Source organism: Mustelus asterias, chromosome 9, assembly GCF_964213995.1.
Source record: "Mustelus asterias chromosome 9, sMusAst1.hap1.1, whole genome shotgun sequence".
NCBI lineage: Eukaryota > Metazoa > Chordata > Chondrichthyes > Carcharhiniformes > Triakidae > Mustelus > Mustelus asterias.
Window position 1 is genome coordinate 53764467 of NC_135809.1, and position 19234 is coordinate 53783700.

The 19234-nt window shown below is 41.1% G+C and overlaps 1 protein-coding gene across 10 annotated transcripts in view; it reads right to left on the reverse strand.

Moving 5' to 3' along the window:
* The window catches only part of pphln1 (periphilin 1), a 153165-nt gene that overhangs the window by 89594 nt on the left and 44337 nt on the right, over positions 1 to 19234 (reverse strand). For 6 of the 10 annotated variants that reach the window (XM_078220201.1, XM_078220199.1, XM_078220202.1 and 3 more), the window contains exon 5: positions 9623 to 9658. The exons of the other annotated variants lie outside the window; for them this stretch is intronic. In XM_078220201.1, the coding sequence (XP_078076327.1) occupies positions 9623 to 9658 (36 nt within the window). The remainder of the gene's footprint in view (positions 1 to 9622; positions 9659 to 19234) is intronic. 10 annotated transcript variants of the gene reach the window in all.

Here is a 19234-nt window from a genome sequence, read left to right on the forward strand (position 1 = left end):
GGTGATCCTGGTATAGAGAGCACCTTGAAAGCCAAATCCACTTCTGGGTGCCAAGTAATAAGAGAAGCATTCTCTTATTACTTGGCAACGATCGGCATGGTAACACAGTGGTTAGCACTGCTGCCTCGCAGCGCCAGGGACTGAGGTTCAATTCCACCCTGGGGTGACTGTGTGGAGTTTGCACATTCTCCCCGTGTCTGCGTGGGTTTCCTACGGGTGCTCTGGTTTCCTCCCACAGTCCAAAGATGTGCATGTTTGGTTGATTAGCCATGCTAAATTGCCCCTAGTGTCAGGGGATTAGCAGGGTAAATATGTGGGGTTAAGGAATTAGGGCCAGGGTGGGATTGTGGTGGGTGCAGACTCGATGGACCAAATGGCCTCCTTCTGCATTGTAGGAATTCATTCAAATGCTGGTGACAAAGTAGAATGTTGATTTCCAGTGTCAGGTATCTGTATTTGGAAGGCCTGGGAGAAAATTAGAATTTCAAACCTAGGAATGAGCATTCAAGGGATGATCTTTTGGAAATGTGCAAAATCATCAAGAATATGGAAAAATGAACGCAGAATATTACTTTAGTTTAAAATGTGGAAGGAGAACTAGAGGATATGATTAAACTATAAATTATAATTTTAGGATCATTGTACATTCTGATGCTGGATAGAAACTCAGCACCCACTCTATTTTCAAGGACACACACAGCTCATCCTAATGCTAACGTCATTGCTGTGGGCATGTACTCTGTTGACGCCCTGCTAACCCACTGGCAAATGCTTGCTGCCCTGCTCAGCTCGCTTGCTACCTTCCCTTTGACAATCATGGGGTAGTGAGGGGTCTGGAGCAGGGTGACAGGAGCATGATGCAGAAAAGGTTTGAGAGAAAGGCAGTAAGTAGGCAGAGTGAGGTGACGTATTCTTTTTTTCCCCAGCTGAGTTTGATGTGTGACATTTTTGATGTAGGCAGCCACCTGGATGTTACTGAAAGGTGATGCCAAAGGCACTGTAACTGTATATTTGGATGTGCACCCTCTGCAGTTGCAGCATTAACAAACACAGTCTTTTAGGATTCATATTGTTATATATTATTACATTATCTGTAAATTTCTCAGGACCACAGAGCTCGGAATTAACATGTTGTGTCTAAGTGTTCCGGAGCCACTAAATTCAATGAATTACAGATAGAGTAATTGAAGCAAAAAACCCTGATTCACTTAAGGAACAACTGGATAACACACTGAAGAGAGGAGCAAACATTCAATTTCCTTGATGAACGACTAAGATTACCTGGATGAACTACATTTGAAAGCATTTTACTCATTTCAAAACTTTCACTTAACTATCCAACTCAATCATAGAAAATATTTTGTCTAGCAATAGCATAAGGATAGATTTCTTCTTTCCGTTATGTTAACAAAATCATATGTTCACTTGTAAACAAAGAGCTTACAATTTCACTGCAACTGCACATGATATAAACTGCTCCTCAGTCTATTATAATGCAGTACAAGAACTTTTTTCAATTAAAAATAGAAAATGCTGGAAAAACGCAACAGGTCTGGCAGCATCTGTGGAGAGAGAAGCACAGTTAATGTTTTGATTCCATATGATTCTTCTTCAGATGAAACCTGCTTTCCTATTTTTATAACTTTATCAATACTTTCGTGGAGGTGATGGACGGCATAGAGATATTGTCGCTGGACTAGTAATCCAGAGACCCAGGGTAATGCTCTGGGGATCCAAGTTCACATCTCACCACAGCAGATGGTGAAATTTGAATTCAATAAAAATCTGGAATTAAAAGTCTAATGATGACCATTAAATCATTATCGATTGTCATAAAAACCCAACTGGTTTCCTTCCTCTAGGGAAGGAAATCTGCCATTCTAGCTTGGTCTGGCTGACATGTGACTCCAGACCCACAGCAATGTGATTGACTCTTAAATGCCCTCTGAAGAGGCCTAGCAAGACTCTCGGTTGTATCAAACTGCTGCAAAGTCAATAAAAAGGAATGAAACCAGACAGATAACTGGTACGGCAGACCCCGCAAGGGTGGTGGTGGCACAGTGGTATACAATCAAGAGGGTGATGTCCAGGGAGCCCTCAATATATCCTCTGGACCCCATGAAGTCTCATGGGGTCAGGTTAAACATGGACAAGGAAACCTCCTGCTGATGACCACATATTGTGACCCCTGAGCAGATAAAGCAGTACTCCTCCATGTTGAACTCCACTTGGAGGAAGCACGAAGGGTTGCAACAGTGCAGAATGTAACCTGGATGGGGCAATTCAATGTTCGCCAAGAGTGGCTCCATGTGAGACTGGCTGAGTCCTGAATTGTGCAGCACTGCCACAATGCTGAATAGGATCGACTTCAAACAGATCTAACAACTCAAGACTGGGAATGCTGGGTCATCAGCAGCAGCAGAATTACACTCAACCACAATCTATAACCTCATGGCCTGACATATCCCTCTGTCTAGCATAACCACCAAACCATGGAAACAAGTCTGGCTCACTGAAGAGGAGTGCAGGAGGGCATGCCAAGAGCAACATAAGGCAAACCAAAAATGAAATGTCAACCTGATGAAGCAGCAACACAGGACTACTTGCACGCCAAACTGCATAAGTAGCAAGTAATACACAAAAGCTAAGCGATTCCACAACCATGGATCAGATCTAAGCTTTGCAGTTCTGCCACATCCAGTTGTGAATAGTGGTAGATAATTGATGCGCCATTATAGATGCACCCATAACAATCCCCAGGGTAATGCTCTGGGGAGTCAGGTTCGAATCCCATCACAGCAGATGATAAAGTTTGAATTAAGTAAAACAATCTGGATTTAAAAGTCTATTCATAAAAATCCATCTGGGGAGGAAATTGGTTCTCTTTACCTGATCTGGTCTACTTGTGACTCCAGATCTACAGCAATGTGGTTGACTCTTCAGGGATGGGCAATTGATGCTGACCCAGCCAGTGGCATCCACATCCCATCAAGGAATAAAACAAAATTGCATTCCAATAATTCCAGTTTCTTCAGTGTCGCTGGTTTTAATTCCTCCATCAATGGTGGTTGTGTCTTCAGCTGCAAAGGCCGAGCTCTAGAATTTCCCATCTCTCTATTACTCTTTCTTCCTTTAAGACACTGCTTAAAACCTACCTTTTGACCAAGCTTTTGGTAATTTTCCCTATTACCTCCTTTTGTGGTTTGGTGCCATATTTTGTGCTATAAAGATTCTGCGAACACCTTGAGATGTTTTATTATTTTAAAGGCCTTATACAAGTTGTTGTTGGTTAATAATAATTAGTTTTCAATATCTTTCAAATAGTAGGTAAATACAATAACATTTACAAAGGAAATGAAACTTGCGCATGCATCTTAATTCTCATCCTAATTGTGGAGTCAGTTGTGCATCAATTTGAGGATGACACCCGCTCAGGGTCGTGGACATCTGCTGTAGCGAACATCTAATTCATGGTTCATGTTAATATTTTAAAGGTAATGATCAATCCTAGGAAGATTATTGTTATGAAGATACATTAATTAAAACGTTGCTCTTCAGTGATTGCCAGAACACCTAAGGAAATGGCAGTCTAAAGAGTCAGATTAGAAGAGACAGAAGTAGTAAACAGCTGGTGGGCTTACTTAGCTAAATACATTGTAAGGGAAGGATATATGAATGATTTAAGCTTATTGAGTTTAAAGGTCGGTTTAAGGATAGCCTAAATCATGGAGAAAGGGGGGACTTAGCAAGTGTTTGCTTGGAGAGGTTTTTGGTTGCAGTTTGGGGCCAGTTCGCTTTACATCTCTGAGAAGATAACACAAATAAATTACAGACCTGCACTGTAAGCAGAATAAAACACTAACTCCAACATTGACTGCATGAATGACAGGTGAGGCTTAATCTCAGTTTGAATCTTATGAGGAACAGAAGCTGGAAGATTATCAACTTTAAATTTAATGGGAAAACAACAGTAGGCCTCACTGTGTCTTATTGCAAAAGAAAGCAACCAGCAGATTAGCTTGGAAGTATTGAAAAGTAACACAAACATGGGACAATTGAGAGGCTAAACAAAAGTTCTATCTGAGACTAGCTGGACCTCAGGAAAACTCTCCAGAGGATTGTGGTCCCTACAGAAGTAAAAATCTTTAAGACTGATGTGTCATAAGAGAATTCTTGGGGAAAGTAAACAAACCTGAATGCATGACATACATAGGTGTAAACTATATTGTTAAGTGAATAGTGCTTGTTTTGGTTCATTCTCTTATACACAATAAAGTTTATTTTGTTTAAAAATAAAGTGAAATCTTGTGGTGTAATTCTATTAGTTAAAAGTATTCCGATTTATTTTAAATGTTAATGGTCCCTAAACTGATTGCAACACTGACATGGGTCTTATGTAACTGAACTGGCAGATTTTCGACCTGGGCACACGATATGGAATGTCATACGAGATAGTGGGATCCGAAGTGCAGGATTTTCTTCCTTCTGTCTCAGCGCTCTGTCTTGTAATTAAGACACTCAAAGCATGATAAAGCTTGATGGATAAACTGTTGCTATTCTGAGCAGGTGATAGCAAACCCCTCACAGTCATTAATGCCAATGTCACCATGCTTCAAGAAGAGTAGCTTAGAAGCATTTTCTTTGTCCTCCCTGGAATATTGGTCATCTGAGAGTTGGGAAAACCAGGCCTAAAATGGGAGACTATTTTGGCCATCCAGACACTGTGTCCAGTCCATCAAAGATGATTTTGTATGAGTTTTTGCCTGAATGCTTGACTTCAATAAGTATATTAACAGGCCTGCTAAAGAGTCAAGCCTTGCTTCTTCCATTTACAACAGTTTACCCGTTAAATTCTTAACTGAAGGTATAGGAAAATGTATTAATTTGAATTTCAAAAAAAAATTTCTATTACGTATTAATAAATTTACAAACTTTAAATTAATCAACCTGTTACTCCTTATTTTTATTGTGGGATAGAGTAAACCACAAAGTGGTCTTTAATTAATTCCTTCATTAGGTAACAGTGTTTGTTTGGGTCTATAATACTTATGCTTTAGGAAGGTTAGTTCAATAACTGGTCAAGTCTAAATTATGTATTTGCCATATACTTCCACCAAGAAATACATTAATAATGAAAACAGACTTTGTCAACAGCCACCAGCAGTTATCCATCTTACTTTCACAATCACCCATGCTCCTGTTTTGAGGGCAACAAAAAGGGCAGGACACATTTGTTTTTAAAAAGCAAATTTTGAAACTTATTTGAGGAAGATGGAATTAAAAGCCATACAAAACTAAACTTACCTTATAAATCACAAAAATCTGATTAAAAATGGCCAACTAGCAACAGGTATCTAGAAAAACAACAATGTAGCACCATTTTCAAAAGGCTAATATTGTTAAGAACAAAGAAAATTACAGCACAGGAACAGGCCCTTCAGCCCTCCAAGCCTGCACCGACCATACTGCCCAACTGAACTAAAACCCCCTACCCTTCCAGGGACCATATCCCTCCATTCCCATCCTATTCATGTATTTGTCAAGACACCTCTTAAAAGTCACTAACGTATCTGCTTCCACTACCTCCCCTGCCAGCGAGTTCCAGGCACCCAGCACCCTCTGTGTAAAAAACCTGCCTCATACATCTCCATTAAACCTTGCCCCTCGCACCTTAAACGTATGCCCCCTAGAAATTGACACTTCCACCCTGAGAAAAAGCTTCTGACTATCCACTTTGTCCATGTCCTTCATAATCTTGCAGACTTCTATCAGGTCGTCCCTCAACCTCTGTTGTTCCAGTGAGAACAAACCAAGTTTCTCCGACCTCTCCTCGTAGCTAATGCCCTCCATACCAGGCACCACCCTGGTAAACCTTTTCTGTTCCCTCTCCAAGGCCTCCACATTCTTCTGGTAGTGTGGCGGTCAGAACTGAACACTATATTTCAAGTGCAGCTTAATTAAGGTTCTATAAAGCTACAACATGACTTGCCAATTTTTAAACTCAATGCCCTGGCTGATGAAGGCAAGCATGCTGCATGCCTTCTTGACTACCTTCTCCAGCCTTGCCACTTTGTGACCTGTACACATAGATCCGACTGCCTATCAATACTCTTAAGGGTTCTGCTATTACTGTATATTTCCCATCTGCATTAGACCTTCCAAAATGCATTACTTCACACTGTCCGGATTAAACTCCATCTGCCATCTCTCTGTCCAAGTCTCCAACCGATCTATATCCTGCTGTATCCTCTGACGGACCTCATTTGCTTATCCACAATTCTACCAACCTTTGTGTTATCTGCAAACTTACTAATAAAACCAGTTACATTTTCCTCCAAATCATTTATATATATATCACAAACAGCAAAGGCCCCAGCACTGATCCCCAAGGAATGCCACTAGTCACAGCCCCCCATTCAGAAACACACCCTTCCACAGCTATCCACTGTTCTATGACCGGGTCAGTTCACCCCTGATCCTGTGCGACTTTATCTTCTGTACCAGTCTGCCATGAGGGATCTTGTCAAAGGCCTTACTGAAGTCCATGTAAACAACATCCACTGCCCTCATCAATCATCTTTGTCACTTTCTCAAAAAACTCGATCAAGTTACGAGACACGACCTCCCCTTCACGAAACCATGTTGCCTCTCGCTAATACATCCACTTATTTCCAAGTGGGAATAAATCCTGTCTCGAAGAATCCTCTCCAATAATTTCACGACCGCTGATGTAAGGCTCACCGGCCTGTAATTATCCTTGCTATTCTTCTTAAACAAAGGAACAACATTGGTTATTCTCCAATCTTCTGGGACCTCCCCTGTAGCCAGTGAGGATACAAAGATTTCTCTCAAGGTCCCAATAATTTCTTCCCTTGTCTCTCAGTATTCTGGGGCATATCCCATCAGGCCCTGGGAACTTGTCTACCTTATGTTTTTCAAGACCCCCAACACCTCCTCCTTTTTGATCCCAACATGACCCAAACTATCTACACACCTTTCCCGAGACTCATCATCCACCAAGTCCTTCTTTTTGGTGTATACTGATGTAAAGTACTCATTTAATACCTTGCCCATTTCCTCTGGCTCCACGTATAGATTCCTTCCCCTGCCCTCGAGTGGGCCAATCTTCTCCCTGGCTACTTTCTTGCTCCTTATATATGTATAAAAAGCCTTGGGATTTTCCTTAATCTTGCTGGCCAATGACTTTTTGTGACCCTTTTAGCTCTCCTGACTCCTTGTTTAAGTTTCTTTCTACTTTCCTTGTATTCCACACTTGCTTCGTCTGTTCCAGCTTCCTAGTCTTGACAAATGCTTCCTTTTTCTTTTTGACTAGGCTCACAATATCTCTTGTTATCCAAGGTTCCCGAAAATTGCCATACTTATCCCTTCATCCTTACAGGGACGTACTGGTCCTGAATTCCTATCAACTTACACTTGAAAGCATCCCACATGCCTGATGTTGATATGTCCTCAAACATCTACCGCCCCCCCGCCCCCCCCCGCCCAATCTACATTCTTCAGTTCCTGCCTAATATTGTTGTAATTATCCTTCCTCCAATTTAGCACCTTCTTTTGAGGACTACACTTATCTTTATCCATCAGTACCTTAAAGCTTACTGAATTGTGGTCACTGTTCCGAACTGCTCCCCTGCTGAAATGCCGACCTCCTGGCTGGGCGCATTCCCAAATACCAGGTCCAGTACAGCCCCTTCCCTAGTTGGACTATCTACATCCTGTTTCAAGAAGCCCTCCTGGATGCTCCTTACAAACTCTGCCCCATCCATGCCCCTAGCACTAAGTGAGTCCCAGTCAATATAGGGGAAGTTAAAATCACCCACTGCAACAACCTTGTTACTTTTATACCTTGCCAAAATCTGCCTACATATCTGTTCCCCTATCTCTCGCTGGCTGTTGGGAGGCCTTTAGTAAACCCCCAACCTGGTGACTACACCCTTCCTATTCCTGAGCGCTACTCATATTGCCTTGCCTTAACTAGAGGTGCAACTCCCCCAACCCTTTTACATCCCGCTCTTTCCAATCTGAAACATCTGTATCCTGGAAAATTAAGCTGCCAATCCTGTCCTTCCCTTAACCAAATCTCTGTAATGGCAACAACATCAAGTACTAATCCAAGCTCTTAAGTTCATCTGCCTTACCTGTTACACTTCTCACATTGAAACAAATGCATTTCAGTCCTCCAGACCCTCTTTGATCAGCAACCACACCCTGCCTGCTCTTCTTCCGAGTCTTACTGGCCCTACTCTCTGGTTTGCCTTCAGTTAATCCCTCTTTGCTTTGGTTCCCATCCCCTGCCAAGCTAGTTTAAATCCTCCCATGTCACACTAACAAACCTCCCGGCCAGAATATTCATGCCGCTCCAGTTTAGATGCAACCCGTCCTTCTTGTACAGGTCCCACCCGTCCCAGAAGAGATCCCAATGGTCCAGATATCTGAAACTCTACCTCCTACACCAGCTGTTTAGCCATGTGTTGAGCTGTACTTTCTTCCTATTTTTATCCTCACTGGCACGTGGTACAGGGAGGAATCCTGAGATTACAACCCTAGAGGTCCTGCCTTTTAACTTTTTACCAACTCCCTAAACTGCTGCAGCAGGACCTCATCACTCTTCCTATGTATGTTGTTCGTACCAATATGTACCATGACCTCTGACTGTTCACCCTCTCCCTGCAGAATGCTTTCTGCCTATACAGAGACATCCTGGACCCTGGCACCAGGGAAACAACATACCATCCTGGAGTCTCCTTCACGTCCACAGAAGCACCTATCTGCACCCCCAACTATTGAGTCCCCTATAACTATTGCTCTCATGCTCTTTGTCCCTCCCTGCCTAACAACAGAGGCAGCCGTGGTGCCATTGCTCTGACTGCTGCTGCTGTTACTCCCTGATAGGCCATCCCCCCCGCAACAGTATCCAAATTGGCATACTTGTTAGAGAGGGGAACGACCACAGGGGATTCCTGCATTGACTGCCTGCCCTTTCTAGTGGTCACCCAACTATCTGCCTGCACCTTGGGTGTTGCCACAGCTATAAAACCCCTGTCTATGATGCTTTCCGCCACCTTCATGCTCCTCCATGCATCCAACTGCTGCTCCAACCTATCCATGCGGTCTGTGAGGAGCTGCAATTAGGTGCACTTCCTGCAGATGTAGTTGTCCGCGACACTGGAAGCGTCATGGATCTCACAAGTGCAGCACTTGACCCCACTGACCAACATTTCTATCACTGATTAAATTATTTAAGAAAGTTTATTAAACTCTCACCGTCGGTTATTGCTGCTGTTACGCGAGGTAGGTCTTTATATCATTTACCTTCCCAGGATGTTCTCTGGATCTCTCCCTGTAGATTAACAGTTACAAAGCAAGAGGAAAGAAAACAAAACAAAAAGAAAAAAGCACCTCCTCCCTCTCGGCACTGAATTACCACACTGCTCCAAATTACAATCCCACTCAGCCTGAGTGAGGCTGCCAGTCTCCCACTTCACATACGCAAAACTCATGTTAATCATTATTACCTGCCGCTTATTCATCAGTATACTCCTCAGCAACAATTTAAAAAAGCACAAACATTGTAGGTTTTAAAACGGCAAAAACTAGATCTTACCTGTTAGCTGTAGCATATCTCTTTGTCTTGGGTCCCCTACAAAAATTAGTTCAATTAAAAAATTAAAACTTCCAGCATCAGGCAGTCCTAAAAACTGAAGTCCTGAGAATCATAGTGACATATAAATTAGACAGTAGAATTACTAATTTAATCAAAAATAAAAAAATGTTTAATAGGGACAGTTTGAGTGAGAGCTTTTGGTTAGCACACTGCACTTTTAAGCCACAGGGCTTGGATTAAATCCAGGCCAACTTGATAGAACATCCATGTAAAGGTTCTCACAAAGAATGTGTTTGGGTAGTACTGACCCAATTCCTAATGGGCTCACAAATTGTCCAATAGCTTGGTCCAAATCGATAATCGTACTAAGACAACACAAACCACCGATATGGAAACTGGAGTTGCTGGTGTTTGCATCCAAAAGAGGTTAAGGAATTACTTGTCCTTTCTGTCCCCTTTTTCTTCTCCGTCTCAATCTAACCTTGATGTGGAGATGCCAGCATTTGACTGGGGTGAGCACAGTAACAAATCTCACAACACCAGGTTAAAGTCCAACAGGTTTATTTGGTATTACGAGCTTTCAAAGCATTGCTCCTCCATCAGGAGTCACTCACCTGATAAAGGAACAGCGCTCCGAAAGCTCGTGATACCAAATAAACCTGTTGGACTTTAACCTGGTGTTGTGAGACTTCTAATCCAATCTTCCCTTTCCCTCTTTATTTTACTTCCTGCTACCCAATTTCATTCTATTTCACTGCATTTACTTCTCAGTCAGTTCTGTCTCATATTCAAATCTGTAAATCCCACTGGTTAAAGACATGGCCATCTTTCACCAAGATTCCAGATGCCCTGTTGCCCTTGCACCAATCTCAAGCTGAAGAGTGAGGGAAAATGTCAAATTAATAGGGCACACTCAAGAAAATTCTCAGCCATTATGCCACTCTTGCAAGAAGTAGGAACTGAATCATGAAAAATGCCACAGGGCCAAATGAGGATGGTGTAATTCAGCAATGTTGAAGACAGCAGAGGGGTAAAGGACAACCAATGAATAGATGTTTTAAGTGATTGACCTGTCAAGATTGAAGCCTGACTGGATGGCCAACTAATGGAGAGGAATGCATGCCATGTGTGCATATCTTCTAGTTCTTTGGTATTAACCCACTATAAGGTATCATTATGACAAACCCTAAGTGAGATTCCTCAAAAGGTGTTGATCCAGGCAAGACCCCTCAATTTGCCACCGTTTGGTTGGAATGCCCCCAAATTGTACAAGCCTGGGTAAGGAGGGATAACCAGCTCTGTTCAACCCACCCTCTGCTGGAAGCAAGATCCAGACCCAATGGCTATGATTAAAAAGGATCCAATTTAATCAGGCTTTCTTGAGCTAGGACAGAGTAGAGGACGTTACGGCTGTCCATTTCATTCTACATACTCTTTTAACAGCACAAAACTTAAAAGCTACAAGTGTGGAGTCCCATTTCTTCAACTTGGAGTTATAAAAATGTTTTAATTCAACTTTTATCATTTTCTATGTCTCTTTCTCTATCCTTCTCGATCCAATAAATTTTACTTTCTCTACCTAATTTTACATATAATTCACTGGTTCAAAAGCTCCACTATTCATTATACTCATTTTCAATCCAATTGGTTGAGAGACACAATTACTTGCCTTGTTCGCCATAGAATGAGCCGTGTTATTTCAATCTTCCACTTACACAACTTGCAGTGCAAAATCTCTGACAAACAACAAGTGTCATTTGTTCACAACTATAATAAATGTCACCATGCCAGGAATAATTTAAGCCTGCACAATTTCAAGCATTTTGTTCTGTGATCCATAAAAAATGTATTCTAGGTTCAAGAAATATTAATAAATCTAAAACAAAATGCCTCCAACAGCTCTACCTAGCAACAAGTTAAATAAAAGGTGGACAGAAAAATAAATCAGTTTTTGCTCACTGTAATTGACTTCAATTGAACAAAATCGGCATCACAACTAAATAACATAGGTTGAATGAGTCAGCAGCACGAATTGAACTTGTTTACAAATTTCTTAGGCCTAATTCTGACACGCTCAACAAACTTTGCAGAGTTTATATGGATTTAAAATATAACGAAATTAAATAAATCAAACATCTGCTTTCACTCCATTACCAAAACGTTCCTTTCAAATGAAACTGTAAACCACATTCTTTCATGGTCAGCAACAGGATTTAGAACACTAAAAAAAACTCTACTGGCAACTTTCCAATCCCTTGCAGCTACACTGAACAGCTTCTAGTTAGAAAAGTTGTTTTATGGGTCAAACCAAAATACTTCCCTGCAGGAGTGCCTAGTAATGACAGGAGCCACACCATGTGTACTTATATCATGCTCCCCATGTACTCGTCTATCACATTATTGCATGTTTTTCACTGCAGTTCATCCAATAATACAGAACCTAATCAGCACACCCACAGTGGAAATCCCATTATTCCACTAATGCTATTTTACTAACGTTTAAGTTTCAAACTGTTAATCTCAAATTTTCTCTCATGAAACATTCAATTCAATGCTTTTCAAGAGGAACTGAAGGAGGAGACAAACTATTGGAAAAAGAAAGGAAAACCCAAAGCCTGACAGTGAACATGAGCCAAAATATATAATTGGAACAAGACAGACTGAGGAAAAAAAAGAGGGACAAAGCAAATTTAAATACATCTCTCAAACTGAAAAAGCCAAACATAGGCAAATAAATGAAAACCACAAAATGAATACTGAGTAAACAAAAAAAAACAGAAGATTTTTATATTTGTACTGCGTGAACTGAACATTCACCTGAGCACCTGGCCAGACATTTATATTTAAAAGATATTTTTGGCAAAATAACCTGCATCATTTTCTGAGAGCCAGCAAATTTTTCCAACTCCAAGAGTTAAATTTTTGTGTTGATGGAATGGATGCCTTTCCTGTTGATAAATCTGACAGGGTTGTCACCAAGTGTTCTGAAGGCCACAAGGTTTCAATCAATAATGCCCTGCACTTAGGAGAATCCTGCTTTGGTGCCAGCAATGTCTCCCCTCTTGTGCACTGTCCAGCGTTGGCAAAGAAGGTAATAGTGATTTGTGAGATGCAGTGGTGTTCTGCCTTATGTGGGATGCCATCAGCTGATCCTTGGAAGGAGCCAGAAGCAAAGAAGTTCAAGAACACAGTGACTTGGATGTCTACTTGTCGGACATGGTGACCAGTGCTGCAAGATGATGAGGGCACAAACATCTATGACCACTTGCAGATTGGTCAAATTATGGTAGTTCCTTCTTCAGCAATAGATCCTATTTTGGGGACAGGATCAGTGTGTCCCTTCTGCCACTGGTCCCTCTCTTCTGCTCTCCTGATGCCTGGATTTCTGGACTTCCTGCAGAAAAAGTGTTGCTCCTTGCAGAAACTGTTGCTCATCACCACTGGGAACAAAATCCAGAATTCATGCCCCACTGTCATCTGTTGCCTGCCTTGAGCTCAGTCAATTTCCAAGTCATCCTTGACTGCCTTACCCCCTCTCCTATCCCATGCAATGCTGGGAGGATGACAAATTCCTGCACTTGAGTAATAATTGTCAATTCTTCCTGTCACTTTAGCAGCACAAAGGGCACCTGTCTCCCAATGGCCGAGTTCCATTCAGCGCAATATCCTGGGGAGGTCATGACCATCTCCCCATTCTGCACCATATTTCTTCACCTGTCTCATACAAGCACCTGTATCTGCACCCACTGCGAAGAAATTCTCAACAGCCTACGTGAACGAGCTTTTCAATCATAAGTAAAGTAAAAGTAAAGTTTATTTATTAGTCACAAGTAGGCTTACATTAACACTGCAATGAAGTTACTGTGAAAACCCCTAGTCGCCAGACTCCGGTGCCTGTTTGGGTACACTGAGGGACAATTTAGCATGGCCAATGCACCTAGCCAGCATATCTTTCGGACTGTGGGAGGAAACCAGAGCACCTGGAGGAAACCCACGCAGATACGGGGAGAATTTACAGACTCCGCACAGACAGTGACCCAAGCCGGGAATCGAACCCGGGTCCCTGGCGCTGTGCTAACCACTGTGTCGCCCCAACCTCATCTTAACTGCCTTTAAATCAGGGATCAGGTGCGATCACTGCCCTTACCTCCCCTTCACGCTGGTAAATACAGCCAGTGCCAGCAATGGCATTGCAAGTTGGAACACCAGAAGGCATTGGTATTTCCAGGTCCCAAATGCTTCTGTTACAGACCTCAACACGGCCCAGAATGTCAGCCCTAAGTCTATGACAGAAAGTAGTATGCCAACGAGATGCAAAATGTTAACTATTATACTCCTACATCATTAAATCTAAATAACTCTTTTATTCTGTTCAATTCTTAATTTTAGACTTGGCTTGATTATTACAAGGGCAGATTGTGCTTGATCCTATCAAGCAGAATTACCTTGGTTAAAAAGCCAAATCACTAACCTACTTAAATCACCAAATCAAACATAGCTAATTGCATTTAATATATTTTACCATACCAGCTAAACTTTGAAACTACAACAAAATCTTTTTCTGAACTAATAGTTGATGTGAATTTTGAATTTGTTATCTCCAGCGCGATGTTACATTCTCAACTCAGTGTAATAATCTTTGGCCTGCAGCATTTGCAATGAAATTATTAGGTTAGACAAATACTATTGCAGTCTGAACAAATTATAGCAAGGTTGATTACATTGCAAGAATGATCTTTGTTTGATTTTCACATCTGCTGATGCTTGAATTTGGATACACACCATTAGAATCTTCAGTCAGAGAAATATGTAATAATGAGTTTATTTTTTGTTTTGATAAAGTGCTGTATGACAGATTATTATCTCTAAGCAAAATCAATCAAAGAACGGGTATCAAATGTGGAAAAGTCAACCAGAGTTTATGTGTATGTTACAGGAATATAATAACATTCCCAAGATGTTTCCTGGATGATATTTAGTGTTTCAAGTAATATCTACTCTACTTCATTTTTATGTTTGCAAGCATAATTGGAATTCAATATTAATCATGCTCTTTAAATAAACTACAGGCAGTGAACTGAAGATCAAGATTTCAATTGAAGGGCAGATGTAACAATATGCATCTTCTGATGAATGACAGTTGATAACACTACAAAACTTTAAATGGAAGTCTTCAAATCAAAAGCAATTTTGAAGTATATAATGATGGAAGGGCGAGCTTAAGATTTCTGGGGAAACAGGAGGTGTTCTAAGGCAGGAGAGACTTTTACAAGCCAGATGGGTTAAACCCGAAGAGGGCTGGGACCAATGTCCAGTATCAGATCAGTCATGATCTCATTGAATGGCAGAGCAAACTCGATGAGCCGAATGGCCTATTTATTTGCTCCTATAGTCTTATGTCCTCACAGGAAGATTAACCAGCGCACTGGGAAGGTTTAAACAAATTTGACAACAAGAATATAGCAGCGGAAAGTCATGGTGCACAGAAAATTGAGGACATAGAGCAGTAGAATAAAGAATAGCATGGCCAAAGCATTATACAGATGGATTGAAAAAAAAACAAATAAGACTACCATGGTGTTGGAAGGCAGCGTGCTACAAATAAGTTATAAATTTTCTCATCTAGTTATGGCATTGCAGCTGTACAGAGACTTGCTTAATCTAATTGTTGTTGGCTCCAATTATGCAGGAAGAATAGGGAAAAGGCAACGTTGATCAGGGTTTACAACAGTTACACAGAGGGATGGCAGCATCTGTGTGGAGACAGAAATAGTGTTAACATTTTGAGTTCTGAAGAAGAGTCATATGGATTCAAAATGTTAACTTTGTTTTTCTGAACACAGATGCTGCTAGGCCTGCTGAGCCTTTCCAGCACGTTCTATTTTTATTGCAGAATTGCTAAAATGTACACAGGAGAACTTTCCTAACCAGTATGTTTCCAGCCCAATGAAGAAAGATCAAAGTTCTGGAGAATGAAGTCAGGCAAGTACTATCTGAGTAAGAATGCTCATAACATAATTATGTAAAAGTAGTTACATAAAGGGAAAAAGAAAAATGAACTGTGAAAAAACCCAGTTGGAAGATGGTCAACTTCAGTTATTTGAAAAGAGATCTAGCACAAATGGATTAGAAACAAAGATTGGCCAGGAAACAGTAAATGAGCAGGCTTTCAAGGCAGAGATAATTCAGGTCTAAAGCAAAATATTTTGGAATAAGATGAGATAAGGCATCCAAAGTTTGAGCTCCATGAACGACAAAGGAAGTAGAGACTAAAATAAAAAGAAAGGGTTTATGACAAATATCAGGTACAGAATGCAATGGGAAATAAAGCAGAACACAGACCTTGTAAGGGAAAATTGAAGTAAAAGGGCAAAGCAAATATGTGAGAAAAGGTAAGCAGGTAACATAAAACGGAACCCAATTTTTTAAATTTGCATTTAAAAGGTAAAATGATAGTGAAAGGAATGATAATCATTTAGGGACAAACAAAGAAATCTTCTTGTGGAGGCAGAGGGAGTGACAGAGGCACTAACAAAGTATTTTGTATGCCTTCAAAAAAGATGAGTGTGAAAATCAAGTTGGGGGGAGTAACGATATTATGACAGGATAAAAATAGAGAGTAGGGAGGTGCTGAATGAAGTTGGGACCAAAGTTAACATGCTATACTGGTCCAGATGGAGCGTTTCCTAGGTTGCTCAGGGAAGCAACAATGGAAACAGCAGAAGCTCTGAACACATTCTTTGAACATTTTGGTATGGGAGTGGTACCACAGATTGGAGGACTATACACACCACTGTTCAAAAAGAGAGGGATAAACCTGGTAATTACAGGCTAATCAATCGAATGATGGGAAAACTATTCAAATTCATTGTCTAGGACAAAATTAATTCTCACATTAGACATGAGCATAGGAGGCAGCCATTTGGTCCATCAACCTACTCAGCCACCGAGTATTATCTAGCTAATCTAATTTTGGCCATAGATCCACTTTCCTGGTTGTCCCCCATTACCTTTGACTCCCTTGTAGATCAAAAATCTGGCCAACTCAGCCTCAAAAATATTTAATAACCTAGTCTCCATGGAACTCCAGGGTAGTAAATTCCCAAGATTAATAGCCCTCTTAAAAAATAAATTTCTCTTAACTCTGTTTGAAGCAGGGGATCTCTTATTTTAAAACTGCGTCTCTCATTTCTGGACTCCCCCACAAGGGCAAACATTCCCTCTGCATCTATCTTGTCAAGCTGCCTCAGAATCTTATATACTTCAATAAGGTCACCTCTCACTTCTAAACACCAATGAGTACTGGTCGATCCTGCTCCACCTTTCTAAACCAACCCCTTCATCTCAGAAATCTGTCTAGTCAACCTTCTTTGAACTCCCTCCAATGCAAGCATGTAATGAGACTTAAACGGTATACTGTACTCTAGGTGTGGGCTCACCAATGCTCTGTAGTGTGACAGGAGTTCCAGACTGCTATAATCTGTCCCTCTTACAATAAAGGCCATCATTCCATTTGCCTCCCTAATTTCTTGCTCTACATGTTTAACTTTTTGAAGTTAGCTTGCAATCATGTAAAAGAGGAAGTTTAGGTGGGCTTAAACGTGGACATATCCCCAGGTCCGGATGAGTTCTATCCGACACTGCAGTGGAGGGTAAGTGAGGAAATTACAGGGGCTCTGATGCAAATTTTTAATTCCTCACTGGCTTTTGGGAGGTGCTAGAAGATTTAAGGACAGCTAACGTGATTCCATCTTTCAAGAAGGGTGGCAGAGATGAACAAGGGAATTAGAGACCATTGAATCTCACCTCAGTGGTCGGGAAACTATTGGAGAAAATTCTGAAGGAGAGAATTAATCTCCATTTGAAGAGGCGAGGTTTAATCAGAGATAGTCAGCATGGCTTTGTCAGAGGGAGGTCATGCCTCACAAATTTGATTGAATTTTGCAAGGAGGTTATTGTGTGTGCAGATGAGGGAGTGCAGTTGATATAGTTTATATGGATTTCAGCAAAGCCTTTGATAAGGTCCCACATGGGAGACTAATAAAGAAGTTAAAAGCACATCAGATCCAGGGTAACTTGGCAAGTTAGATCCAAAACTGATTTATTGATAGGAGGCAGATGGTAGTGGTAGAAGGCGGTTTGTGTGACTGGAAGCCACTTTCCAATGTCACAGGAATCAATGTTAGGGCCCCTTAATATATAAAGAACATAGAGGAGAATGTGGGGGAAGGCATTTGCAGATGACACAAAGATTGGTTAATTGTGATGAAGAAGGTCTTGGGTTATTAAAAGAAATGGACAGGTTGCTCAGATGGGTAGATAAGTGGCAGATGAAATTTAACCCTGAAAAGTGCGAGGTAAGGCAGCAAACCTCACAACCTTTAAAAAGTACATGGATGAGCACTTTCATAACATTCAAGGCTCTGGGCCAAATGCTGGAATGTGGGATTATTCTAGTTTTAGTGTAGTTTTGATGGTGCAGACTTGATGTGCCGAATGATCTCTTCTGTACTCTATGCCTTTCCTTATCACCAAGTTAACTGATGCTACACCTTGATCTTCTGAGCCAAAATAAATTCTCACTACTGTACTGATCTCATCCTTCATTGGTGAACTGGCGCAACAACAATAATCTCTCACTCAATGTCAACAAAATGAAGGAGATAGCCATTAACTTCAGGAAACGCAGTGGTGGACATGCCGGTCTACTTCAATGGGGATGAAGTGGAAATGATCAAGAGCTTCAAGTTTCTAGGTATCCAGATCACTAACAACTTGTCCTGGTCCCACTAATGCTATAGTTAAGAAAGCCCACCAATGCCTCTACTTTCTCAGGAGGCTAAGGAAATTTGGCATGTCCGCTACAACTCTCACCAACTTTTACAGATGCACCATGGAAAGCATCCTTTCTAGTTGTATCACAGCTTGGTATGGCTCCTGCTCTGTCAAAGACCTCAAGAAACTACAAAGGTTCATGAACGAAGCCCAGTCCATCATGCAAACCAGCCCCCCAACCATTGACTCTGTCTACACTTCCCGCTGCCTCAGAAAAGCAGCCAGCATAACCAAGGACCCCACATACTCCGGACATACTCTCTTCTAACTTCTAACGTTGGGAAAAGGGTACAAAAGTCTGAGATCATGTACTAACCAAATCTGTCATCAGATTTTGAATGGACCTACATTATATTAAGTTGATCTTGCTCTACACTCTAGCTCTGACTGTAACACTACATTCTGCACTCTCTCCTTTCCTTCTCTATGAACGGTATGTATAGCATGCAAGAAACAATATTTTTCACTGTATACTAATACATGTGGCAATAATAAATTAGATCATTAACATTTCCTTTTTCCTTCCTATCTTTCCAAAATGGCAAATAACCTGGAATATTCAATTCTCAGCCTTGTCTCTGTATGACCATTAAATCATACCCATTTATTTAAATTTCTGCTGTCAATTCATCTATCTTGTTAAGGATTCTGCACCCATTCAGATAAAGAGCCTTTAGCTCTTGTCTTTTTCCCATTTTTCCCTTCACTGACTCGCTTTGCTTGTGCACTCATATGCTTGTATACTCTGTCACACCTTGTTTTTCCTCGTTAGCTTTA